Genomic DNA, 27,844 nt, shown 5'->3' on the forward strand with positions numbered 1-27,844 from the left:
CTTAGCCTCTCCCATCGATGCATTCACTCACACAGCAAGCCAGAGAGTGATAGTTCCCTACAATTTGTGCTGGATTTTATTCACTGAAGTTTTCATCTCAAAAGTGTAAGTAAGCGGTTTTTGTATTTCATTTAGTATGTAGGCATCTGAAAATGTTGTTTACTTTGCTTTTGCAGTAGGCTACCACGTCTCTTGCTTTTGGTCACGCTGTTTATTCATTGTCAGTATATTCCTTTCAAAATATTTACAAATGTGTCTAACTGCTAGGAATATCTTTCAAATGAATCCACATGACGGAGTTCCTCTTCTAATATGTTCTGATCGCATGGAGTCATTACAAACATGGAATATTGTGTTTTCGCTGACTGGTTGGAATGGATCAAGTTGGCTGGTGTCTGATGTGGCACCCTCATCATAATTTGGCACCCTCATCACTATAATTACGCCTAGGCTACGCAATTCATCGACGCGAACTACCTTTAACGCCTATTGATGGTCTCTTCCCGGTGGACTTTTTAAAGAGCCCTGACGCTTGCGCTAAACGTCAGCACGCATCATTTGCGTTAAGGTTTTGAAAACGTATAACCTGAAGGAACGTATCTTTCATATCAGCGATAACTATTTGATTTTAGAAATGTATTTAACGTTAGATGACACCGTTTTACGGTTGGTGTTGCCACAAGGTCATATCTCCACGTTAATGGTGCTATCTAGCGTTCTCCGAACACCTGTGTGTAACGGAAAAGGCCGGGAGACACGTTAACTGCAATTGCGTCACACGATCCATATGCCTCCATCACACCTTCACCGTCAAAATGGTACGCAGCATCTTCTGGCTATGTGTGCAACAAAAGTTCAACGTTCACCTTCTGCTACCATTTGTCAAGCCGTCTATGCATACAGTTTGACACACACTTCGATAAATCCAATTTTTGAACCACACAACGCATTGCAACTGCCTCTGCAACGCTGCAAGGCAAACAGCGTTTCATTGGAAATGAATGTACTTCTGGTATATCAAAACGCAAAACGCTGTCGGTGTGATTGAGGCGATGCTCCGAACACATTTTCAAATCAAGCAGAAATTCTCTTAGTAGCCTACTATCAGTTAGCCCAGGGTTTCCCAAACTAAGTCTTAAGGCACCATCTAGGTGCACGTCTGGTTATTTGTTTTGCCATAGCACTATATAGCTGATTTAAAATAACTAAAGCTTGATGTTGGTTATCTGAATCAACTGTAGTGCTAGAGCAACAAACTAAACGGGCACCTGGACTGAGTTTGGGAAACCCTGAGTTAGCCTACCATGCAGGTTCGCATCTTCCATCATGCTTCCCTTTGCTGACACTGAATCTATGACATTACTTAGGATGCGTAGGACAGAAGGAGATAATTGACTAAATAAAACGATTTGTTTGAACAACAATGTGCATAAACCATTATGCCTTGTGCCGGATTCGACCCCATCCCCTGTAGTCTGTGTCCTGGTCATGACTTCCCGACTCTACCTGCTGAGCTACCGTTCAGTTGACAGAACATAAAGAAATCCTAACTACATTGTAATTAGGGTGTCTAGTAGAGCTAGTGTTTGATAACGACATGGATGGAAGAAAGTACTGGAACCGCAGCGAAATCGGTGTGATCTCGCGTTTTGTTTGAAAAACCACGTGATCAAACGGAAGGTTTGGACGTTATTGATCACGTGATAATGATAGTTTGAAACAAGCATCGATACATTGTCGGGTCGGTAGTGAGTCAGAAACTGCATCGGAGCTCCGGTATCAATCGTCCCATCACTAGTAAGTGTAAATTTTGCATTTGTGGGATTATTTTGATGTGACATGAAAGTAAAGACCTTTTATTTTTCTAAAACTATTGCAATTGAGAATTGACTCATGTTTAGATACTCTGGCAGCGAAAAACTACCCCTGAAAATAAGTGCTTTCAGAAAATATTCAGACCCCTTGACTTTTTACACATTTTGTTAGTCAGTTGTTTTTTTTGTCACTGGCCTACACACGATAATACCCCATAATGTCAGTGGAGATGGATAGATATCTCTCTCTCTCTATAGATATCTTTTAATGAAAAACTGAAATGTCTTGAGTCAATAAGTATTCAATCCCTTTGTTATGGCAAGCCTACATAAGTTCAGGAGTAAAACAAGTTACATAAGTTGCATGGACTCACACTGTGTGCAATAAGTGTTTAACATGATTTTTTTGAATGACCACATCGTCTCTGTACTCCACATACAATTCATTATCTGTAAGGTCCCTCAGTTGAGCAGTGCATTTCAAACACAGATTCAACCACAAAGATCAGGGAGGACTTCCAATGCCTTGCAAGGAAGGGGACCTATTGGTAGATGGGTAAAAAAAAAGAGAAGCAGACATTGAATATCCCTTTGAACATAGTGAAGTTACTAATTACTCTTTGATGGCGTATCAATACACCCAGTCACTACAAAGATACAGGCGTCCTTCCTAACTCCGTTGCCGGAGAGGAAAGAAACTGCTCAGGGATTTCACCATGAGGCCAATGGTGACTTTAAAACAGTTTAATGGCTGTGAAAGGATAAAACTGAGGATGGATCAACAACATTGTAGTTACTCCACAATAATAACCTAAATGATTGAGTGAAAAGAAGGAAGCCTGTACAGAATACAAATATTCCAAAACATGCATCATTTTTGTAACAAGGCACAAAAGTAATACTGCAAAAAATGTGGCAAGGCAAATCACTTTTTGTCCTGAATACGAAGTGTTTTATGTTTGGGGCAAATCTGATACAACACATTGAGTACCACTCTCCATATTTGGCATAGTGGTGGCTGCATCATGTTATTGGTATGCTTGTAATTGTTAAGGACTTGGGAGTTTTTCAGGGTAAAAAATCAACGGAATGGAGCTAAGCACAGACAATATCTTAGAGGAAAACCTGGTTGTCAGCTTTTCACCAGACTCTGGGAGATGAATTCCCCTTTCAGCAGGACAGTAACCTAACACACAATGCCAAATCTAAACTGGGTTGATTACAGTGAATGTTCCTAAGTGGCCGAGTTACAGTTTTGACTTAAATCTACTTGAAAATCTATGGCAAGATCTGAAAAGTCGTTTAGCAATTTGACAGAGCTTGAATTTTGAAAATAATTATTGGCAAATGTTGCACAATCCAGGTGTAGAAAGCTCTTAGACTTACCCATAAAAGTTCACAGCTGTAATTGCTGCTAGTTGATTCTAACATGTATTGATTAAGGGGGTTGAATACTCATCTAATCAAGATATGAGTTTTTATTTTTCATAAATTCTAACATTTGTAAAAAAATAAAAATAAAATTCTACTTTGACAGTATTTTGTGTATATTGTTGACAAAAAATGACAATTAAATCCATTTTAATCCTAGCCAGGCTAGCCTACTACTAGTCTGATATAATCAGGATGTAATACACAAGTAATTGGTATATGCAGCCTGAAACTAATTCCTGTACAATTGTCTGAATGTTCCTTACAGGCCAGAATGTTGAATAAACTTACTCTACTGGTTGTCTGTATATCCAATCCACAGGAAAGTGTTTTAACTTGACTTTTTAGGGAGCTAGTATTTATATGGTTCCGTTTGCCACTGAGGTAAAGAGAATTTTATATATATATATTTTGAGCAGTATATATATATATATATATATATATATACTGCTCAAAAAAATAAAGGGAACACTTAAAACAACACATCCTAGATCTGAATGAAATAAATAATCTTATTAAATACTTTTTTCTTTACATAGTTGAATGTGCTGACAACAAAATCACACAAAAATAATCAATGGATATCCAATTTATCAACCCATGGAGGTCTGGATTTGGAGTCACACTCAAAATTAAAGTGGAAAACCACACTACAGGCTGATCCAACTTTGATGTAATGTCCTTAAAACAAGTCAAAATGAGGCTCAGTAGTGTGTGTGGCCTCCATGTGCCTGTATGACCTCCCAACAACGCCTGCGCATGCTCCTGATGAGGTGGCAGATGGTCTCCTGAGGGATCTCCTCCCAGACCTGGACTAAAGCATCCGCCAACTCCTGGACAGTCTGTGGTGCAACGTGGCGTTGGTGGATGGAGCGAGACATGATGTCCCAGATGTGCTCAATTGGATTCAGGTCTGGGGAACGGGCGAGCCAGTTCATAGCATCAATGCCTTCCTCTTGCAGGAACTGCTGACACACTCCAGCCACATGAGGTCTAGCATTGTCTTGCATTAGGAGGAACCCAGGGCCAACCGCACCAGCATATGGTCTCACAAGGGGTCTGAGGATCTCATCTCGGTACCTAATGGCAGTCAGGCTACCTCTGGCGAGCACATGGAGGGCTGTGCGGCCCCCCAAAGAAATGCCACCCCACACCATGACTGACCCACCGCCAAACCGGTCATGCTGGAGGATGTTGCAGAACGTTCTCCACGGCGTCTCCAGACTCTGTCACGTCTGTCACGTGCTCAGTGTGAACCTGCTTTCATCTGTGAAGAGCACAGGGCGCCAGTGGCGAATTTGCCGATCTTGGTGTTCTCTGGCAAATGCCAAACGTCCTGCACGGTGTTGGGCTGTAAGCACAACCCCCACCTGTGGACGTCGGGCCCTCATACCACCCTCATGGAGTCTGTTTCTGACCGTTTGAGCAGACACATGCACATTTGTGGCCTGCTGGAGGTCATTTTGCAGGGCTTTGGCAGTGCTTCTCCTGCTCCTCCTTGCACAAAGGCGGAGGTTGCGGTCCTGCTGCTGGGTTGTTGCCCTCCTACGGCCTCCTCCACGTCTCCTGCTGCTGGGTTGTTGCCCTCCTACGGCCTCCTCCACGTCTCCTGATGTACTGGCCTGTCTCCTGGTAGCGCCTCCATACTCTGGACACTACGCTGACAGACACAGCAAACCTTCTTGCCATAGCTTGCGTTGATGTGCCATCCTGGATGAGCTGCACTACCTGAGCCACTTGTGTGGGTTGTAGACTCCGTCTCATGCTACCACTAGAGTGAAAGCACCGGCAGCATTCAAAAGTGACCAAAACATCAGCCAGGAAGCATAGGAACTGAGAAGTGGTCTGTGGTCCCCACCTGCAGAACCACTCCTTTATTGGGGGTGTCTTGCGAATTGCCTATAATTTCCACCTGTTGTCTATTCCATTTGCACAACAGCATGTGAAATTTATTGTCAATCAGTGTTGCTTCCTAAGTGGACAGTTTGATTTCACAGAAGTATGATTGACTTGAGTTACATTGTGTTGTTTAAGTGTTCCCTTTATTTTTTTGAGCAGTATATATATACATTTTTTTTTTTCGTCAATAGATTCCCACGAGGGACCAGTATGTAAAAGGAAACACTTACTAATGTAAGTTTGTCTGCTAAATGACTAAATGTAAAGGCTGTTGAACGACGCATGCCATGACATTGAAAATGGAATAGAATCAGGGGAGGCTGGAGAACAATCCACACCATTTTTTGTGTGCTAACTACTAGCAGTTATATTTAAAAAAGGTTCTCAATCCTCCCCTGATTCAGAATATACAATTTTCATTGTCATGGCTATTGACGAGAGAACCGAATATCAAGTATGAAACTAACTTTACCTCGGTTCTGAACCATATAATGCTAATAAGTCAGGTAAACAATATTTTCCGGTGGATATTTTGTTTCAAAAAAAATAAAAGTATGTGCGGTTGGTCTTTTTGCTGCACATTCAAACAACCGGTAGAGTAAGTTTAATTTTATTAAACATTTTGGCTTGTAAGGAACATATACAGGATTTTGCAGGCATTAGTTTCAGGCAAAGAATTGTGTATTACAGCCTGACTAGCCTACTACATTTGATTAGCTAAGGCTACATTTAATTGATTAGGCTACTTTAATTTTGTTATTGAATTGCTTTAGGTTGTCTTGGCATGTCTTTATATTCTAAATTGAAGGAAGCCTAGCCTAAAGACAAGTTATGGGTCGCGTTCCACTGCTTAGACGTTGCATGCATCAACCAATGGTTGCTTTAACTTATGATGTGGTTAGCTGATAGGTAAAATACCTTTCCAGGCGTTGTAAGATCTGGCAAGCATCAACAACGCCTGGGTAGAGGAATGCGCCCAGTATGATGATGGTGGTAGCCTGAACTTGTAAAACGCACATTCCAACAGGACATTTGGACCATCTGAAATATTCTCAAATATATGATTTGAAAATGCCTGCTGTGCTGTGCTGAGTTTCTTGTGATCCTAAGGAAAAAGGGGAAAGACAAGCAGTCGTGGCGGTAAAGGCTGAACTTTGCTGTCAGATGACCCAGGACTATTTCATTAGGCTGTCAGATGACCCAGGACTATTTCATTAGGCTGTGAGATGACCCAGGACTATTTCATTAGGCTGTGAGATGACCCTGGACTATTTCATTAGGCTGTGAGATGACCCAGGACTATTTCATTAGGCTGTGAGATGACCCAGGACTATTTCATTAGGCTGTCAGATGACCCAGGACTATTTCATTAGGCTGTCAGATGACCCTGGACTATTTCATTAGGCTGTCAGATGACCCAGGACTATTTCATTAGGCTGTCAGATGACCCAGGACTATTTCATTAGGCTGTGAGATGACCCAGGACTATTTCATTAGGCTGTGAGATGACCCTGGACTATTTCATTAGGCTGTGAGATGACCCAGGACTATTTCATTAGGCTGTCAGATGACCCTGGACTATTTCATTAGGCTGTGAGATGACCCAGGACTATTTCATTAGGCTGTCAGATGACCCAGGACTATTTCATTAGGCTGTCAGATGACCCAGGACTATTTCATTAGGCTGTCAGATGACCCAGGACTATTTCATTAGGCTGTCAGATGACCCAGGACTATTTCATTAGGCTGTGAGATGACCCAGGACTATTTCATTAGGCTGTGAGATGACCCAGGACTATTTCATTAGGCTGTCAGATGACCCAGGACTATTTCATTAGGCTGTCAGATGACCCAGGACTATTTCATTAGGCTGTCAGATGACCCAGGACTATTTCATTAGGCTGTCAGATGACCCAGGACTATTTCATTAGGCTGTCAGATGACCCAGGACTATTTCATTAGGCTGTCAGATGACCCAGGACTATTTCATTAGGCTGTCAGATGACCCAGGACTATTTCATTAGGCTGTGAGATGACCCAGGACTATTTCATTAGGCTGTCAGATGACCCAGGACTATTTCATTAGGCTGTCAGATGACCCAGGACTATTTCATTAGGCTGTGAGATGACCCAGGACTATTTCATTAGGCTGTGAGATGACCCAGGACTATTTCATTAGGCTGTCAGATGACCCAGGACTATTTCATTAGGCTGTGAGATGACCCAGGACTATTTCATTAGGCTGTCAGATGACCCAGGACTATTTCATTAGGCTGTGAGATGACCCAGGACTATTTCATTAGGCTGTCAGATGACCCTGGACTATTTCATTAGGCTGTCAGATGACCCTGGACTATTTCATTAGGCTGTGAGATGACCCTGGACTATTTCATTAGGCTGTCAGATGACCCTGGACTATTTCATTAGGCTGTCAGATGACCCAGGACTATTTCATTAGGCTGTCAGATGACCCAGGACTATTTCATTAGGCTGTCAGATGACCCAGGACTATTTCATTAGGCTGTCAGATGACCCAGGACTATTTCATTAGGCTGTCAGATGACCCAGGACTATTTCATTAGGCTGTGAGATGACCCAGGACTATTTCATTAGGCTGTGAGATGACCCAGGACTATTTCATTAGGCTGTGAGATGACCCTGGACTATTTCATTAGGCTGTCAGATGACCCTGGACTATTTCATTAGGCTGTGAGATGACCCTGGACTATTTCATTAGGCTGTCAGATGACCCAGGACTATTTCATTAGGCTGTGAGATGACCCAGGACTATTTCATTAGGCTGTGAGATGACCCTGGACTATTTCATTAGGCTGTCAGATGACCCTGGACTATTTCATTAGGCTGTGAGATGACCCTGGACTATTTCATTAGGCTGTCAGATGACCCTGGACTATTCATTAGGCTGTCAGATGACCCTGGACTATTTCATTAGGCTGTGAGATGACCCAGGACTATTTCATTAGGCTGTGAGATGACCCTGGACTATTTCATTAGGCTGTCAGATGACCCTGGACTATTTCATTAGGCTGTCAGATGACCCAGGACTATTTCATTAGGCTGTGAGATGACCCTGGACTATTTCATTAGGCTGTGAGATGACCCTGGACTATTTCATTAGGCTGTGAGATGACCCAGGACTATTTCATTAGGCTGTGAGATGACCCAGGACTATTTCATTAGGCTGTGAGATGACCCAGGACTATTTCATTAGGCTGTGAGATGACCCAGGACTATTTCATTAGGCTGTGAGATGACCCTGGACTATTTCATTAGGCTGTGAGATGACCCTGGACTATTTCATTAGGCTGTGAGATGACCCAGGACTATTTCATTAGGCTGTCAGATGACCCAGGACTATTTCATTAGGCTGTCAGATGACCCTGGACTATTTCATTAGGCTGTCAGATGACCCTGGACTATTTCATTAGGCTGTGAGATGACCCAGGACTATTTCATTAGGCTGTCAGATGACCCAGGACTATTTCATTAGGCTGTCAGATGACCCAGGACTATTTCATTAGGCTGTCAGATGACCCTGGACTATTTCATTAGGCTGTCAGATGACCCAGGACTATTTCATTAGGCTGTCAGATGACCCTGGACTATTTCATTAGGCTGTCAGATGACCCAGGACTATTTCATTAGGCTGTCAGATGACCCTGGACTATTTCATTAGGCTGTCAGATGACCCTGGACTATTTCATTAGGCTGTCAGATGACCCTGGACTATTTCATTAGGCTGTCAGATGACCCTGGTTAGATTTCAGAGTAGTGGTGCTTTCAAGGAAACTGTAAACTCGAGTGAGGTCAAATCGTGACGTCATTAATCTTCATGTTGGAAAGTCTGAGCTCAAGGATGATGCCCGAGTTTCCCACTTGGAATCCCAAGTTGGGTGACCATTAAATATCTTTTTTCCAGAAGGAGCTAGTTTTTTTTTTTTCTTCCTAATTTGTCTTGAACGCACTGAAGTCGGAGGTTGGAGCTTTCTGAGTTCTGAGTTAATTATCTTGAATGGGACATAGGTCTGTCTTAAATTGTCAGCAACACACTCCTTATCAGTCACTTCAGGGAATTTTCATTGCGACGTCTTGTCTAGTGCGGAAATATCCCACATAGCCTAATGACTCATATTGACAGAGCACCCACAGAAATGTAGCTTAATACAGAACATCTCTATATGATTTTGTGATTTCCTTGACTATAATGTAGGCCTATTCACTAATCATTCTAACTATCTGAGCTCTCAAAATAATGATTCCACCCTTTGATGTGACTTAGGCTACATTTTAAAGTAACTGTCCAATAAAAATCCAGAAAAAACACTTAAAAAATTACACCTCTAATCTCACACATCTAAACTGTATAACAGGCCAATCAGCTGTTTACTTTCCTGAATATTTTTAATGACGGTATACGCCCACACCATTCTTTTGTCGGGGTAGGTCCACACCATTCAAACACAGAAAAGCTGCTTTTTAATATAGTTCTCCTTCCAAAATGTTTTAATTATTTCACTCATATTGTAATTAATTATAGGTCATATTTCATTGACATCTCAAACACTGGACAGTTACTTTAACTCTAGCTGGTAGGCAACACCAAAAAAGAGATCCCGTTTTGGTCGATAATGGCTCCGGTACTATAAATAGATCCATGTGATATGCCCTCAAATTTTCCTTGAAGCCCAAACAAACGGAATACATCCCCTCCCATGTCGGTTGTCTCCATGGTAACTGTATAGAACGAGGTTTGGCTTCAGTATGTCTCAGCTTTAGTCGAAAGAGTTATACAGTAGTGCAGGGGTGGGCAATTCCAGTCCTCCAGGGCCTGATTGGTGTCACAGTTTTGCCCCAGCTAACACACCTGACTCCAATAATCACCCAATCATGATCTTCAGTTTAGAATTCAATATGATTAATCAGCTGTGTTTGCTAGGGATGGAGAAACAGTGTGACACCAACCAGGCCCTCGAGGACTGGAGTTACCCACCCCTGCGGTGTGTGTGTGTGTGTGTGTGTGTGTGTGTGTGTGTGTGTGTGGTCCTGCTCTTTTGACTAGCATAGCATATTTGTGGTGCATTGGAATGACAGCAGAATGACTGCTCAGACTCATTAGCCTGCTCAGACAGGTAGCTACACACAATTTCTTCATCAGGGCCGTCACGGATTTTAGGCACGGCATCTTGTATTCTGGTTCTAGATATGCTATTAGGTATTTAATAGTGATGGGGGGGATCGATAGTTACATATCAAGATATTGTCAAAACGGCACATTGTCAATAATATCACAATATTATTTTAGCGCTAGTTGGCAGTGCTTGCACAACTCCAGTATTATTTTCCTTCATAGCTTGTTTTCCATCTTCTTTTGAAATAGAGGGACAATTTGTTTATAGCACTTCTTTCCACGACTGATCAAAACTAATTTTCTTATTTCATCACCTTCTCATTTAACTTCTCAAATTATTACCAAACAGGACTTCACTGCTGTTGCTTCCCTGTCTCACTGTCTGCCATTTATCCAACTGTTAACGATGACGTGCGGAGAACTTTATATTCGTGGCAAATCATTTGAAAGATGCATAGCCATCTCTTCCTACTTACAGCATTGTTGCGTTAGGTATTTGGTGAATTTACATTTTTGCTTTTATGATCATGATCGGAACCTGTTAATGGTAGTTTTGTGATAACTGCACTGTGATTTTAATTTAGTGAAAAGAACAATGATTTTTGGTTAAGTATGTTTTCTAAACTTTAACAATTCCAAATTAGTTTAAACGTCACATCCCTACTCCCTTCCCCATATGAATAATTCGAGGTGGCTGTGTAAATGCAACTGTCCTTGTATGGCCCTGAGCTACCTGGCAGACTGGCTTTGCTTCACAGGGCTACCTCTGTTCCATCAGCTCTGTGCCTCAGTTAGCCTAACTCTGTGATTTAAAGTTGACTTTTATCACTGGTGTTTTGATGCGTTCGAATAGCTGCTTTCACGATGAATAGACAGTCAAGATGCTGATGCTTTGATATATTCCCACAGTGTTTCTCTTGACAATATCATGTGATAACTTTAACCAGGTTATTTACAAGCTGTCATGGCCTTAATCATTGCCTTGGTTTCATAAGACACAAGGCCACAATAGAACTTCCAGTGCCCAACCAGATACGCCTCCAGGGGTGTACAGTGTAAGGTAACTGAAGTGTTTTGAACACTTATTTTCTGATTGTTGTCAAGGTTATGCAGAGCACAACAAAGCATGTACTGCAATATAGGTCTTCCTGTTGCTATTAGCAACGCTTTGTGTTGACATATACAATCTAATTCTGCTGCAGTTGATTAGCCTGGAAAACCATACTGTTACTTTTCGGTTTCACTTCCCTAATTAGAGCAAAACTAACTTGAAACGGAGCTGAGTACTTGACAGCGTGTTATAAATGATTGAGTTGCAGCTTGCATTCAAGCCTACAGGAGATCTGAAAAGCAGTGGATTGGTATTGTCGTGTTCTATAATGTTTTGGTGTTCCCCTCCCTCAGTCTGACTCACCCTCGCTCTGTGACTCACCCTCGCTCTAGTTTGACTCAGTGTTTATTTAGCTAGTATCTATGGAACCAGTTGGAGGGTAACACTGCTGCTGTGTACAGTCAATTCAGTGGACTCAATGGAGAAGGGTTTTGTGTGTAGAAGTTGTGTACAGAGTGTTTTGGTTTAATGGTTAATGTTCAGTGCTTTGGCAGAGGGTATCTATGCAGTGAACTGACATAGCTTTTTAATGGACTGGATTTAAACTGCTCCCTTTACTCTCTGTTCCGAACGTGCTAGACGGCCAGTTCTTACAGCCTTTAGCCGTACCCTTATCCTACTTCTCCTCTGTTCCTCTGGTGATGTGGAGGTTAATCCAGGACCTGCAGTGCCTAGCTCCACTCCCACTCCCCAGGTGCTCTCATTTGTTGACTTCTGTAACCGTAAAAGCCTTGGATTCATGCATGTTAACATTAGAAGCCTACTCCCTAAGTTTGCTTTGTTCACTGCTTTAGCACCTTCTGCCAACCCGGATGTCTTAGCCGTGTCTGAATCCTGGCTTAGGAAAACCACCAAAAACCCTGAAATTTCCATTCCTAACTATAACATTTTCCGCCAAGATAGAACTGCTAAAGGGGGCGGTGTTGCAATCTACTGCAGAGAGAGCCTGCAGAGTTCTGTCTTACTATCCAGGTCTGTACCCAAACAATTCGAGCTTCTACTTCTAAAAATGCACCTTTCCAGAAACAAGTCTCTCACTGTTGCCACTTGCTATAGACCACCCTCTGCCCCCAGCTGTGCCCTGAACACCATATGTGAATTGATTGCTCCCCATCTATCTTCTGAGCTCATGCTACTAGGTGACCTAAACTGGGACATGCTTAACACCCCGACCATCCTACAATCTAAGCTTGATGCCCTCAATCTCATACAAATTATCAATGAACCTACCAAGTACAACCCAAATCCGTAAACACATAGATATCATCCTAACTAACTCGCCCTCCAAATACACCTCTGCTGTTTTCAACCAAGATCTCAGCAATCACTGCCTCATTGCCTGCATCCGTAATGGGTCTGCGGTCAAACGACCACCCCTCATCACTGTCAAACGCTCCCTAAAACACTTTCGAATTGACCTGGCCGGGGTATCCTGGAATGACATTGACCTCATCCCGTCATTAGAGGATGCCTGGTTATTCTTTAAGTGCCTTCCTCACCATCTTAAATAAGCATGCTCCATTCAAAAAATGTAGAACTAGGAATAGATATAGCCCTTGGTTCACTCCAGACCTGTCTGCCCTTGACATTACAAAAACATCCTGTGGCTTTCTGCATTAGCATCGAATAGCCCTGTGATATGCAACTTTTCAGGGAAGTTAGGAACCAATATACACAGGCAGTCAGGAAAGCTAAGGCTAGTTTTTTCAGAAATCTGCATCCTGTAGTACAAACTCAAAGTTTTGGGACACTGTAAAGTCCATGGAGAATAAGAGCACCTCCTCCCAGCTGCCCACTGCACTGAGGCTAGGAAACACTGTCACTACTGATAAATCCACAATAATTGAGAATTTAAAAAAGCATTTTTCTACGGCTGGCCATGCTTTCCACCTGGCTACCCCTACCCCGGTCAACAGCCCTGCACCCCCCACAGCAACTCGCCCAAACCTCCCCCTCTTCTCCTTCACCCAAATCCAGATAGCTGATGTTCTGAAAGAGATGCAAAATCTGGACCCTTACAAATCAGCCGGGCTAAACAATCTGGATCCTGTCTTTCTAAAATTATCTGCTGAAATTATTGTAACCCCTATTACTAGCCTGTTAAACCTCTTTCATATTGTCTGAGATATGGGGGATACACTCTAGACCCAAACTGCTACAGACCTATATCTATTCTACCCTGCCTTTCTAAGGTCTTTGAAAGCCAAGTTAACAAACAGATTACCGACCATTTCGAATCTCACCGTAGCGTCTCCGCTATGCAATCTGGTTTCAGAGCTGGTCATAGGTGCACCTCAGCCACACTCAAGGTCCTAAACAATATCATAACCGCCATCGATAAGAGACAATACTGTGCAGCCGTATTCATCAACCTGGCTAAGGCTTTCGAATCTTAGAATCACAACATTCTTATTGGCAGACTCAACAGCCTTGGTTTCTCAAATGATTGCCTCGCTTGGTTCACCAACTACTTCTCCGATAGAGTTCAGTATGTCAAATCGGAGGGCCTGTTGTCCGGACCTCTGGCAGTCTCTATGGGGGTGCCACAGGGTTCAATTCTCGGGCCAACTCTTCTCTGTATACATCAATGATGTCGCTCTCGCTGCTGGTGATTCTTTGATCCACCTCTACGCGGACGACACCATTCTGTATTCCTCTGGCCCTTCGTTGGACACTGTGTTAACTAACCTCCAGACGAGCTTCAATGCCATACAACTCTCCTTCCGTGGCCTCCAACTGCTCTTAAACGCAAGTAAAACTAAATGCATGCTCTTCAACCGATTGCTGCCCGCACCTGCCCGCCCATCCAGCATCACTACTCTGGACGGTTCTGACTTAGAATATGTGGACAACTACAAATACCAAGGTGTCTGGTTAGACTGTAAACTCTCCTTCCAGACTCACATTAAACATCTCCAATCCAAAATGAAATCTAGAATCGGCTTCCTATTTCGCAACAAAGCATCCTTCACTCATGCTGCCAAACATACCATCCTACCGATCCTCGACTTCGGCGATGTCATTTACAAAATAGCCTCCAACACTCTGCTCAACAAATTGGATGCAGTCTATCACAGTGCCATCCATTTTGTCACCAAAGCCCCATATACTACCCACCACTGCGATCTGTATGATCTCGTTGGCTGGCCCCCGCTTCATACTCGTCGCCGAACCCACTGGCTTCAGGTCATCTACAAGTCTCTGCTTGGTAAAGCCCCACCTTATCTCAGCTCACTGGTCACCATAGCAGCACCCACCCGTAGCACGCGCTCCAGCAGGTATATCTCACTGGTCATCCCCAAAGCCAATTCTTCCTTTGGCCGCCTCTCCTTCCAGTTCTCTGCTGCCAATGACTGGAACGAACTGCAAAAATCTCTGAAGCTGGAGACTCTTACCACCCTCACTAGCTTTAAGCACCAGGTGTCAGAGCAACTCACAGATCACTGCACTTGTACATAGCTCATCTGTAAATAGCCCATCCAATCTACCTCATCCCCATACTTTATTTATTTATTTATTTGATTATCTTGCTCCTTTGCACCCCAGTATCTCAACTTACACATTCATCTTCTGCACATCCTACCATTCCAGTGTTTAATTGCTATATTGTAATTACTTTGCCACCATGGCCTATTTATTGCCTTACCTCTCTTATCCTACCTCATTTGCACATGCTGTATATAGATTTTAACTGTATTATTGATTTTATGTTTGTTTATTCCATGTGTAACTCTGTGTTGTATGTGTCAAACTGCTTTGCGTTATCTTGGTCAGGTCGCAGTTGCAAATGAGAACTTGCTCTCAACTAGCCTACCTGGTTAAATAAAGGTGAAATAAAAAATGAAATAAATAAACTGTTGGAGAGTTCTGCCATACTAAAGGGTATCCATGCAATGTTAGTGTAATAATCTGTTGCCATGACTGCTGTAGCTGAGGTGTAGTCTGATATCTAGGCTCACTGGTTGGTTACCTCCCAAATGGCAACCTAATTCATATGTGTACTGTATGTGACCAGAGCCTTATGGGCACTGGCCAAAAGTAGTGCACTAAATGGGAATTAGGGTGCCACTTGGGGGTGCAATTCCACAGTAACGGAATTGAGATTTGATTTTTAAAATGTGATTTCAAAGTTGAACAATTTACCAAAACCTATTTAGTGGAAGAACTGTGTAGATGCAAACTTTGGCAACGGGATCACGGTAAAATCTCCCTCTGATATTTAATTCTGTTAAATATCTGCTCTCAATGAAGATTGAAAGATGAATGGGCTGTCAGCTGTGACATGGCACCTTGAGATTTGAACTACAGTAAGTGAAGTGGATTTACACCCGATAATGGAATTACATCCTGGGTCCCTGATCTGGACAACACAGAAATGCATCATAATGGATATGTCATTCTCCTCATGTTTACAAGTTTGGACAGCACAGTACAGTGTAGTACAATAAGGTAGAGTACAATATACAATACAATTGTACTATACAATTGTACTATACAATACAATTGTATAGTATACAATATATTATATTAGACTGTGCTTTACTCACTGTACTGTGCTATCCAAAATTATGGAACATATGTCTATTATATGTTCAGATTTGTAAATCAAATGATACAACCCCCCCCCAAAAAAAACATTTTAATTCCAGGCTGTAAGGCAACAAAATAGGAAAAATGCCAAGGGGGTGAATACTTTCGCAAGCCACTGTATCCTCCCTCCCTCAATGAGGGAGCAAACTAGAAAATATATTCAAGATAATATTGCACAAGGCAATCTTTCTTACATTTACAGAAGGTAAACAATTTCTACAGAATGTCAACGTTATTGTGTTGATGTAGTTCTTGATACCTTTTTTTAGACTTTCTGCTAGATGTTTTCTAAGATCCCCTTTCCATCTGTTTTATCCTGAAATCAAAGCCTTTACTTCTGCCTAAAATGGAAAATGTTTGAAAAATGTATCCTTGCCTTCATTTCCCCAAAATATAGACACTTTTACAATAGCTTTCATTTGACACCCAATTAGACATGCTCCTATGAACTTCCCATGTTGCTGATCATGGGTCCGTTTCCATGGAAATACTCAGTGGTTGGAGTGTTGTGTCCCAGCGAACATTCCTTCCTGCTGATGACTCATGTCCTGGGCATGGCTCTGACTCTTGAGAGGCCTATGGGGAACCAGACAGTGTACACACACACACTAACAGACTAACCACCACCACACACACAAACATTAGAGCCTTTGGTTGAACTAGACAGCACGTTGGAAAAACACAGACGCATGCATTCTATCCATAAGGCACAGTGTAAATTTCCACAGTATACAGTCTCTTACAAACTGCAATCCACCCAAAGCATTTCCATGTTTAGGGAGTGGGTCTATAACACACACCAGGTTTGGGCATGCCACAGCCTGGATGGAGAAGAGAGGAATGTGAGAATGTGGGCAGATTTGTTCACTTCTTATTAACCATTGACACGCAGTGTACATCCTGATTATCAACATGTTTCTCATTCTGTGCCTCACTAAGAATGTTGATCTACAGTGCCTTCAGAAGTGTTCATACCCCTTGACATATTCCACATTTTGTCTTACAGTGTGAATTCTAAATGGATAAAATATTTTTCTTACCCATTTAGACACAATACCCCATAATGACAAACTGAAAACATGTTTTTATAAATTTTGCTTTTCTATTTAAAATGAAATACAGAAATATTGAATTTACATAAGTATTCATAACCCTGAGTCAATACATGTTACAATAACCTTTGGCAGTGATTACAGCTTTGTCTTTTTGGGTAAGTCTCTAAGAGCTTTCCACACCTTGATTGTACAATTCAAGCTTTGTCAAGTTGGTTGTTGATCATTGCTAGACAGCCATTTTCAAGTCTTGCCACAGACTTAAGTCAAAACTGTAGCTAGGCCACTAAGGAACATTCAATGTCGTCTTGGTAAGCGATATTTGTATTCTGTACAGGCTTCATCCTTTTCACTCTGTCATTTATGTTAGTATTGTGGAGTAACTACAATGTTGTTGATCCATCCTCAGTTTTCTCCTGTCACAGCCATTAAACTGTTTTAAAGTCACCATTGGCTACATGGTGAAATCCCTGACCTCTCCGTCAACTGAGTTAGGAAGGACGCCTGTATGTTTGTAGTGACTGGGTGTATTGATACACCATCCAAAGTGTAATTAATAACTACACAATGCTCAAAGGGATATTCAGTGTCGGCTTTTTTTTTACCCCTCTACCAATAGGGGCCCTTTGAGGCATTGGAAGTCCTCCCTGGTCTTTGGTTGAATCTCTGTTTAAAATTCACTGCTCAACTGAGGGACCTTACAATTATCTGTATGTGTGGGATACAGAGATGAGGTAGTCATAAAATAAATGTTAACCATTATTGTTGCACACAGTGAGTCCATACAACTTATGTGACTTGTTAAGCAAATATATATATATATATATATATATATATATATACTCTTCAACTTATTTAGGCTTACCATAACAAAGGGGTTGAATACTTACTGATTTAAAGACCTTTCAGCTTTACATTTTTTTATTAATTTGTAAAAATGTCAAACATAATTCATTTTTGACATTTATGGGGTATTTGTGTGTGTGTAGGCCAGTTACACACACACACACACACACACACACACACACACACACACACACACACACACACACAATCTCAATTTAATCAATTTTTTAATTCAAGCTGTAACATAACATATGGAATGAGTCACTCTTGACTTCAGAAGCTTTTCACCCATCTACATTTGTTTTTTACTGCAAAAGCAGCCTTGAAAAAAGCAGGCTTGTATTTATTTATTTATTACTGTACACCACAGCAAAACATTATGCAATGTGAAAACAAGTGTTTCTTATTTAACCTTTATTTAACTAGTCAGTTAAGAACAAATTCTTATTTACAATAACGGCCTAACAACAGTGGGTTAATTGCCTTGTTCAGGGGCAGAACGACAGATTTTTACCTTGTCGGCTCAGGGACTCGATCTAGCAACCTTTTGGTTACTGGCCCAATGCTCTAACCACTAGGCTACCTGCCGCCCTGTTGTTATTAAACAAGTTCAGGCAGTCCCTCCCCATTTTGGTCCGTTTTCTTCTGTTTGGTGCAGTGAATTACGACCCAGGTGTTTGCAGTGCTGTAATCGAAGCCAAGGTAATGTCTACATAGGTTTTGGCCTGGTGCCTTGGTATAGAATGTGGACATTGAATTCGCATTGCTTTACTAATATGTGCTGCTAGCAACTAACGTTTCCTGTCTCAATTCACAGAATGTAGACATTTTATTCATCACAATAATGTTTATGCTACTAGCAACTGCAATACAGCAGAATTCCGTGTCTCTACCAGTGTTTGTGAGTATTAGCATGTGTAGCTACTGGTTAATCTAGTCCTCTGAGATTTGAAGACTTGTATAACCCTGACTCACTTGTGGACTCTGCTGATCAGCACAGTAGCTGTGACTTTGACTGGCCTGGGAGTCATGTGGATTTGACTGGGCTGCTGCCACTGGTTCAATGCACTACCATAGTTCATATAGAGACGTTGGCATTTCCCCATACACAGGGTGTATGCTGCCGGAAGTGTTTGTCAGAGAGCTCATGCAAACATAAAGAACACCTGATGATCTCGTGCCTAACCTAAAAGCGCACCTAGTTTTGAGGAGGTAGGATAGTTTGTCTGTTCTCTCAGAAGTCACGTCTCATTGGTCTGCTGCTTCACTAAAGCAACCCTACATTGGAATGTGGCTTTCCTTTCTCTCAGCTCACCTGTTTGTCTCAACATGCTGAAAATGAAGTAATAATGCTCTGTTAATCACCGCGTCTCTCTCTTCCTATTCAACAGGGGTTATTCATGATGACGCCCTCTTGAGGTCGGTGTGCTAGGTGATGTTCCTGGTGACCCCGTTGTGATCTTGGTGGTTTCCGCTGAGACTAGACGATCGTAAGCACAACTGTCGAGTCACAGAAAGATGACATCAACATCCCCCTCCCACAGCGACAGCAGTAGCGGCTCGTCCAAACATGGCATCCATCAGGTGTGTGTGTGTGTGTGTGTGTGTGTGCGTGCATCTCTGTGTGTGCGTGCCTGTCTGAATGAACTCCGCTCTGTCTCAAATGTCTTGTTGCGACACTAATATTTTGATGCTTATCTTGACTGACCAAACGTCAGCTGAACTGAAATGAACTGGCTATGGCCTGACTGGAGGGCACCTAGCAACACTCCTAACCCTCCCTGCCTGGGTTAGAGGACACATTAAGTCAGAGATGCAGCCTCTCCTCTCTTCATGTGGTTGTGTATGCGTGTAACCCGATGCGTCTCTGTCTACAGGACAGCTGGGAGATCATAGAGGGGCTGAAGGGTAACCCTGGCAACATCCAGGAGCCAGAGAAACAGGAGGGCTTCCTGCTCAAGAGGAGGAAATGGCCCATGAAGGGATGGCACAAGGTGGGTTCAGCCTCCCTGACCTCTTTACCTCTTACTGCAGGTAAATCTCAAGTGTCTATCCTTGATTCCTCTCTCCTCACCTTCTCTACATGCATTGGAGGAGAAGGTCATAGGTTCTCTTCAGACCTTCTCCTCTTCTGAACTGAAGGATGTGCGGAGAGGACTTGAGGAATCAAGGAGGCACTTGGCTCTTTTTAACCCCTGAGTTACCTGAAGGGCTGGCACATAGAGGTGTTCTACCTGACACGTACATGGTGCTTATCTAAAGCGCTGATAAGACGCTTATGTTAAGTTGGAGGTGAAATTTGAATGGAGTGTTTAAATGGATATCTTGTTCATGGAAAAGCTTTTGTCCACAACTGTAATATCTAAAGTGTGACGTTATTTCCTTGGCCCAAAGCAGATGAATTAAAGTTTGAACATGACAGATGGATGGCTAAAACAGTTGGTACTTTCTCTTGCTATCCAGAGATACTTCTTGCTGGAGAAAGGCATTCTGAAGTACTCCAAATGTAGAGCTGATGTAAGTGCCTATTCAAAAGTATCTGTCAAGCAGATGCAATGCACACAGACACAATTGAGCTAATGTATGTGTCATTGAAGGAGCGAGTATTCGCTCATTTAGTTAGTTAGTCACACACACTGACGTTTTGCTTTTGTTTCCAGCTGAAGAAAGGCAAGCTGCATGGCTGCATTGATGTGGGGCTGTCTGTCATGTCAATCAAAAAGAAAACCAAGGCCATCGATCTGGACGCCAACAACAACATTTATCACCTCAAGGTTTCTCTCTCTCTCTCTCTCTCTCTCTCTCTCTCTCTCTCTCTCTCTCTCTGTCTCTGTCTCTGTCTCTGTCTCTCTCTCTCTTCTGTTTAAATGACATCACATCTCGCTGTCCAATAGGTGAAGTCTGAGAAGTCTCAGGAAGTGAAGTCACAGGAGTTGTTTGATGATTGGGTGTCGAAGCTACGACATCACCGTGTCTTCCGTCAGAACGAGATCGCCATGTACCCCCACGAGAGGCACCTGTTCCACCCCTCCTCACACCTCTCCCCTAACCTCAACGAGTCCATGAGACGGGTACGCTTCTCTTTAGACAGGGATATATGATACATTTTGTGCTTTCGCCCTAATGGTTCAAATTTTGGAGATGGTAAGCTGACCCTAGATCTGTGCCGAAGAGCAAACTCTTACTGACGCTTCTTGACTGACCAATCATAATTTCATTATTGTACTGTATGTATTTTATATGAATCACTGTATGTCTATGCATATTAAATTCATTGTCTCTTGCTCTCTCCCTCCCCTGCTTTCTCTCTCTCAGCAGCACTCCAGTCTGGCTAAGCAGGCGTCAGTAGTCCAGCAGGCTAAGGTCAGTGCCTGGCTTCACTCCTCAGAAGACATGGACAGGTGCTGCAGAGGTAGGGAGATCAAACATCTCCTGATGGATCTCACCTTAAGTTCTCTGTATGGACTCGCTCTCACCTTCTCTAATTCATATCCCTCATCGTTCTGTCAGACTTGGAGGACTGTGAGTCTTACCTGTTGGAACTCAACCTGCTGCTGAAGAGTATGGAGGTTCTCCACCGCACTTACTCTGCCCCCGCCATCAGCCTCATGGTAACACAACCTTTGCCCTTTAACCTTGACCCTAACCTTGACCCAGTACACATACTGTACTCAGCCCCTTTAACCTTCACTACCCTTACTCTGACCCTGCTATGAGTACATGGTAGGTATGCACACCTCTCCTAACCCCTAGACTTTAACCCTAACCTCTCCACTTCCACTGGGACACCAGGCCTCAACATATGACATTCCCAAGAAGGAGAAGAGGGGTCCCAGGAAGTGGCGTTCAAAGAATTACACCAAAGATGCCCCAGCCACGCTACAGGTACAAGCTGTTTTACGTTCTCTCAAAGCAACAGCTGCTACCATTCCATGTCAACTTTGACCTGTGCTAAATCCTACAGCCACTTGATAGTGTTGCATTGACTAAAGACTACTAGGAAAATAGTTCTGCGTGACACCCAATACATCCCCCACCTGTAGTTGTCTTTAACCCTGAGGTCCCTCCTTCCACCAGGTTCCTGGCTGTGGCTCACCGCCTGCCTCTCCTCATCTCCATACCTCCCACCCAAACCTCTCTACTGCTGAAGCCAACACCTCCTTCCTGGAAACCCCAGACTCACCTACTGATGCCAACCGCCTCCAGGAAGACTTCTGCAGGCTGGCTAACAATAGTGAGTCCCTGGTGTCAGATCGGTCCACTGGGTCAAGTACAGGTATTTTACAGGCTGGGTATGATGGTTAAAACACACCTTTTTTTTCTCGCTCTGTGTGTGTCTCTAGTTCACTCCACTCTGCGGTCAGCCTATAGTTCTCTATCAGCAGAGAGAGACAGAGTGAGACACACTATTGACCTGAAGGCCCCTCCTCCAGCACAGGTCATGGGCCTCAAGACCGGCTATGGCTCGGTGAGTTGGGTGTGTTTGAGAGAGAGCGTGTGTGTGCATGTGCTGTGTTCCACAATACTGCACATGTCAAGTTGATTTCAGGAGATTGTTTATATGCCAAACATGACATTGGGACTGATCTGAACCTCTGCTGCCAATCAACCTCTTCTACCAATCAGGGTCTCCCAGATGGATCCCGCCAACTTGTCCACCAGGCGTCCAATGAGTCCATGTCGGAGTTCTTTGATGCTCAGGAGTACCAGCTGACCTCCAGCTCCTCTGAGAACGAGGTGAGCCTTAAGATCAGATTACCCAACCCTAACCATTAGGGAGATCAACAATGATCTGTCCCTGAACAGTCATTCATATATTTTTTTCTCTGTTTGTCTCCAGGCTTCTGATGATGACTCGTATATCAGTGATGTCAGCGACAGTGTTTCCATGGACACCGGCTACAGCAACGAGGGAGGAAGTGAGAGACATGACTCTGGTATGCCGTGCGGGTGCATGGGCCAGCATATGAGTATTTCTATGACAAGCATACAATTTGTACGAGTGAGCAAATGTTTGCTACCTCCATTTTAAGCACCCCCCAACCCACTCAGCAGGCTCAGGAGGAAGTGGTGTTCAGGTGGCCCGCAGGCGGACTACCCTCCCCTCCCCCCAGCCCAGCAGCAGCAGTGTCAGTCTATGGAACATCCTCAAGAACAACATAGGGAAGGACCTGTCCAAGGTAGCCATGCCTGTTCATCTCAACGAGCCTCTCAACACACTACAGAGGCTGTGTGAGGAGGTGGAGTACTCTGAGCTGCTGGATACAGCGAACCACACACAAGACCCGTACCAGAGAATGGTGAGGGTATAGGATGCAAGGACACACACACACAATGCCTAGCAACGCATGGTGAGAGAATTTGGACATACTCACACCATGATTCTTATGATGCATTGTGGGAACCCAGACACACAACCTCTACCTACACATGGTAAGTAACACAGTCTCTGTGTGTGTGTGTGTCCTGTGCTGCAGGTGTATGTGGCAACATTTGCAGTGTCTGCATATGCCTCCAGTTATCACCGGGCAGGAAGTAAACCCTTTAACCCTGTCCTGGGAGAGACCTACGAGTGTGACAGACCTGACAAGGGCTTCAAGTTCATAGCAGAACAGGTAAACAGGAACTAAACCTACAGGAACAAGTTGGGGCGGCAGGTAGCCTAGTGGTTAGAGCATTGGACTAGTAACCGAAAGGTTGCAAGTTCAAATCCCTGAGTTGACAAGGTACAAATCTGTCGTTCTGCCCCTGAACAAGGCAGTTAACCCACTGTTCCTAGGCCGTCATTGTAAATAAGAATTTGTTCTTAACTGACTTGCCTAGTTAAATAAAGGTCAAATAACATACAGTAAACCAAGAATCACTGGGCTGATTCATTTAGTGTTTTCCAAATGACCCCCTATTCCCATTTAGTGCACTAAATTTAACCAGGGCCCATAGTGCTCTGGTCAAAACTAGTGCACTATATAGGGAAAAGGATGCCATTTGGAACAGAACCGTTGCATAGGATGACTGAAGACTCATAACATTGTCAGTCACATGTATTCACCAGTTGAACCCCCTGTATGTCTTAGGTGAGCCATCACCCACCTGTTTCAGCATGTCACTGTGACTCTAACAACTTCACTTTCTGGCAAGGTGAGCTTCTATGTTTTCAGTAAACATGTCACCACCTTTTCCTTCTATTTCTGATTGTTATTGTGAGGGTTATCTGCGCCACTCACCTACTACCCCTGTCTGTCTCTCTGTCCCCTGTCTGTCTCTCTGTCAGATGTCCAGTGGAAGAATAAGTTCTGGGGGAAATCCATGGAGATTGTTCCCATGGGAACCACTCATGTGACCCTGCCAGGGTGAGTCTCCTTGATTTGATAGAGTGTGTGTGTGTCAGAGCTGCTTTCATATGAAATAGAGGTGTGTGTGTGTGTGTGTGTGTGTGACAGGTGTGTTTGTCATCCTCAGGTTTGGGGACCACTATGAGTGGAACAAGGTAACGTCCTGCATCCACAACATCCTGAGTGGCCAGCGCTGGATAGAACACTACGGAGAGATGTCAATCAAAAACACCAGCAGTGACGCCTGCCAGTGTACAGTGACCTTCATCAAGGTGAGGAGATGGACTATACCATACCTGTTACATGATGGGTGCGTCCCAAAAGGCAACCTATGTCTTATACAGAGCACTACTACCCATAGGACTCTGACCAAAAGTAGTGCACTATATAGGGAATAGGGTGTTATTTAAAACAGCCTAACGCAATTCAATGTAAATTGGCCAACACGTATGAAACCCTGGGCCAGCGTTTCCCAAACTCGGTCCTGGGACCATCGGGTGCATGTTTTTGCCCTAGCACTACACAACTGATTCAAGTGATCAGCTCATCATCAAGCTTTGATAATTCGAGTCAGCTGTGAAGTGCTAGGGCAAAAACCCAACACACCCCTGAGGGTATTATCAGGTGTAACAGCACCATCTGTTGGGGAACAGGAGAAACAACATCCTGGTGACCATTATCCTGGAAACCTTAAGTAACTAATGAGTGGTGGATGGATTCATGTATTATTTAGAATTCATCACATGATTGACAGTGTTTTATGGGTTTCTGATTTGTAACAGTACATTTGTATTTGTTTTGCATCATTAGTTTCATTTGTTTATTATTCATGTTGTGCATATTTAATCCACAGGCGAAATCGTGGAGCTCAACGGTGAACAAGATAGAGGGAGTGGTCACAGACAGTGGGGGGCGTGTCATCCACTCATTCTTTGGCAAATGGCATGAAGGCTTGTACCAAGGAGACACGCCCTCTGCCATCTGCATCTGGAGAGCAAGTGAGTGACTGGCTCTTTGGGCTGTCCGTCACAACTCACACACCCATATTCACAAACATAAAGTGGCATTCCACGTAAATATTATAGCTTATGATCTTTTACCTTGAAAATAGTTTAAAATAGTGATTTTTGTCATGCGTTTGTGTAGACCCCATGCCTGTGGACCAGGACCAGTACTATGGCTTTACACAGTTTGGTGTGGAGCTGAATGAGCTTGATGCCGCCCTGAAGCCCTTCCTACCCCCTACAGACACACGGTTCCGTCTCGACCAGAGGTAGGACACACACCGGGATTCTCTCTTCCTCTCTCTGTCTTCTTCCTAGCTCTCCCTAATCCAGTATTCCTTTCTCATACTTCCCTGTATTATATCACCCTTCTCATAGGATCCTTTTCACTCGAGTGTCTCTCTCTCTCTCTGTCTCAGGTGTTTGGAAGAAGGGAACATTGAGGGGGCTGAGGAGCAGAAACAGAGGATAGAGCTGCTCCAGAGAGAAAGGAGAAAAGCCCTGGAGGAGAACAACATGACGCACAAACCACGCTTCTTCAAGTACGCCACCGTGTGTGTGTGTGCCTGCCTGCCTGCCTGCCTGCCTTCCTTCCTTTCTGTCTGATTCCAGCAGACAAGGGAGTTCATTGTTCACACATTTAGCCACGAAGACAGAACAAGGCTGTCTTAATTCTTAACTGCACAGTATCCTTTACAGCAGTGGTTCCCAACATTTTTCGCTTACCCCTGAAGTACGCCCTCATGTGCATTTTACCAGCAAGCCTATCATCTCATGAGTCTTCTCACGTACCCCGTGTGGATAGGCCAAGTACCCCTGGTTGGGAACCACTGCTGTACAATATAGAAAAGGTCTGACGGAATGGCACCACTCTGTCTATATAACTTACCACACCGTCACAGGTCTGTCATGTGAATAACACTCCATTAGCCTCTGGGCTCCATTTTAACAAATCTAATGCAATGGTAGATCTAATTGGCTTACAAAAACTAAATAACATGGGTCTACATTATCTTTGCTAAATACGTTAACTTGAACCCATTTGCAGTCCACGTTGTTCTAAGTCACTGCATGGCCCAATAGCATTCACACTGACATAGGGGCTAGGCTACTGTAAATGACATTATATCTGAGCATGACAATAAGCAAGATTGAATTCAGTATTTATAAGACCTAAAAAGAAAAGGAATAATTTGAATCAAATTCTAAACAAAACAACTTGTTTTAAATAGGCTATGTTACACTTACAGGCACCATCATTTGTCCCGTGGGCATAGAGTATTAAAACAACATGGAGGATTTTACACACATCCAACAACGGGACCTGCATGGCTAAAATAATGTGGGCCTGCCTACGATGCATAGATAGAAAGGGAATGTCAGATCACTGTTCTACTCCTCTCAAACATTATATGTGAATAAAGCTTTGGTGATTAAGATTGGCTGCTGAGACCGCTGGGAAATCAATCTCTTTATCAACAGTCTTGTCTACTTCACGGTTGTGTTGGGCAGGACAAAAAAAAGCCTTTATTGAGAGGGAAGGAGGCTATGCTTGGTTTTTAACCAAATAAATTAAATGGTTGGGGGGGAAACATTAGTTTTTTTATGGTTCTAGTATAAAGGCACCAAAATAACATTATGCTACTCTTGTTCTATGTTCATATGGGCAGTGTGTGTCACGGCTGGATAGGCTGTATCATAACCAACTGTGTTACCACTAAAACCAGCTTTTGGTTGGTCTTAAGTATCCTATCAGCACTGCCTGAAAATAGAAACTTGGATCATGTTTTTAAGGACACGCCGAAAATATTTCCACCTCTCCCATCTGGGCGCAAGCGTGCTGATGTTAGACAGGTGAATTGCCAAACTTGGCGTTAGGGCTGGGAAATGCCGGTGCGACAGTTTTTAAATGACGAAATTGCAAACTAACGTGCATTTTAACACTAGCACCGCCTTATTTCCAGCCGAACATGGAGCCCCTCAGTGTCTGACTGGTTGTTCTGTGTAGTCATGAGATCTCACTGTTCTACTTGAAGGTGTACTGAGGGTTAGGGTTGTACACTTACAGCCAGGTTATGCAGTATGTTTGGAATATGTGTTAAGTTTTATTAATATATAGAAATGTGACTGCTGTTTTTGTTTATTTAACAGGAAATCAAAGGATGACACGTGGCTGAGCTCTAATACATACTGGGAGCAGCGGAAGGACCCTGGATTCAGCTGTACAGAGGACTTCCCTGTGCTGTGGTGACCCTGTAACCCCACAGGAGTACAGATCTAGGGTCAGATTATCCTTGCCCACAACACAAACAGGATTTTCCAAAACGGGGATCTCCACCTCCACACCAAAATCGCCGTCTATCAAGCCGTCTGCATCACCACACTTCTTTACAGCTGTGAAGCCTGGGTCACTTAGTCGCCACAACAAGCAGCTCTAGCGATTCCACAGAAGATGCCTGCAGCGCATCCTGGGAATCGCCTGGTGTGACTGTGTCCTGTACAGAAATACTTGCTAAGACCAACTGCAAGAGTATGGAGGCCATGGTCACCCAACACCAACTAAGCTGGGTTGGGCATGTCATTAGAATATCTCAGGAGCGTTTGCCGTGGAAGATC

At 43.4% G+C, this 27,844-nt stretch overlaps 1 protein-coding gene across 6 annotated transcripts; it reads left to right on the plus strand.

Annotated features, from left to right (window-relative positions):
* On the plus strand, window positions 1-27,734 carry LOC115175472 (oxysterol-binding protein-related protein 3). 6 transcript variants are annotated; one of them, XM_029734708.1, is made up of 22 exons: window positions 1-105; window positions 19,284-19,476; window positions 19,770-19,886; window positions 20,356-20,409; window positions 20,553-20,666; window positions 20,787-20,963; window positions 21,208-21,304; window positions 21,403-21,503; window positions 21,685-21,777; window positions 21,970-22,126; window positions 22,236-22,360; window positions 22,519-22,629; window positions 22,733-22,829; window positions 22,945-23,192; window positions 23,370-23,507; window positions 23,967-24,030; window positions 24,164-24,242; window positions 24,352-24,496; window positions 25,078-25,222; window positions 25,371-25,497; window positions 25,648-25,770; window positions 27,380-27,734. In XM_029734708.1, the coding sequence occupies exons 2-22, from the start codon at window positions 19,411-19,413 to the stop codon at window positions 27,477-27,479; spliced, it is 2,478 nt and encodes an 825-aa protein (XP_029590568.1). In that variant the 5' UTR covers window positions 1-105; window positions 19,284-19,410; the 3' UTR covers window positions 27,480-27,734. The 6 variants fall into 6 exon arrangements, with proteins under 6 accessions (XP_029590568.1, XP_029590572.1, XP_029590573.1 ...); XM_029734712.1 differs by having other exon boundaries at window positions 22,948-23,192; XM_029734713.1 differs by having other exon boundaries at window positions 21,211-21,304.
* Window positions 27,735-27,844: the final 110 nt, after the last annotated feature.

This window comes from Salmo trutta, chromosome 36 (genome assembly GCF_901001165.1).
Source record: "Salmo trutta chromosome 36, fSalTru1.1, whole genome shotgun sequence".
Taxonomy (NCBI): domain Eukaryota; kingdom Metazoa; phylum Chordata; class Actinopteri; order Salmoniformes; family Salmonidae; genus Salmo; species Salmo trutta.

What these genes read in the sequence shown, in the direction of transcription:
- LOC115175472 (XM_029734708.1), top strand. Translation starts at nt 19,411, where the DNA reads ATGACATCAACATCCCCCTCCCACAGCGACAGCAGTAGCGGCTCGTCC. An exon ending in CCCCCGCCATCAGCCTCATG is followed by an intron (nt 21,504 to 21,684) that starts GTAACACAACCT and finishes CTGGGACACCAG; the next exon opens with GCCTCAACATATGACATTCC. An exon ending in TCAAGACCGGCTATGGCTCG is followed by an intron (nt 22,361 to 22,518) that starts GTGAGTTGGGTG and finishes TCTACCAATCAG; the next exon opens with GGTCTCCCAGATGGATCCCG.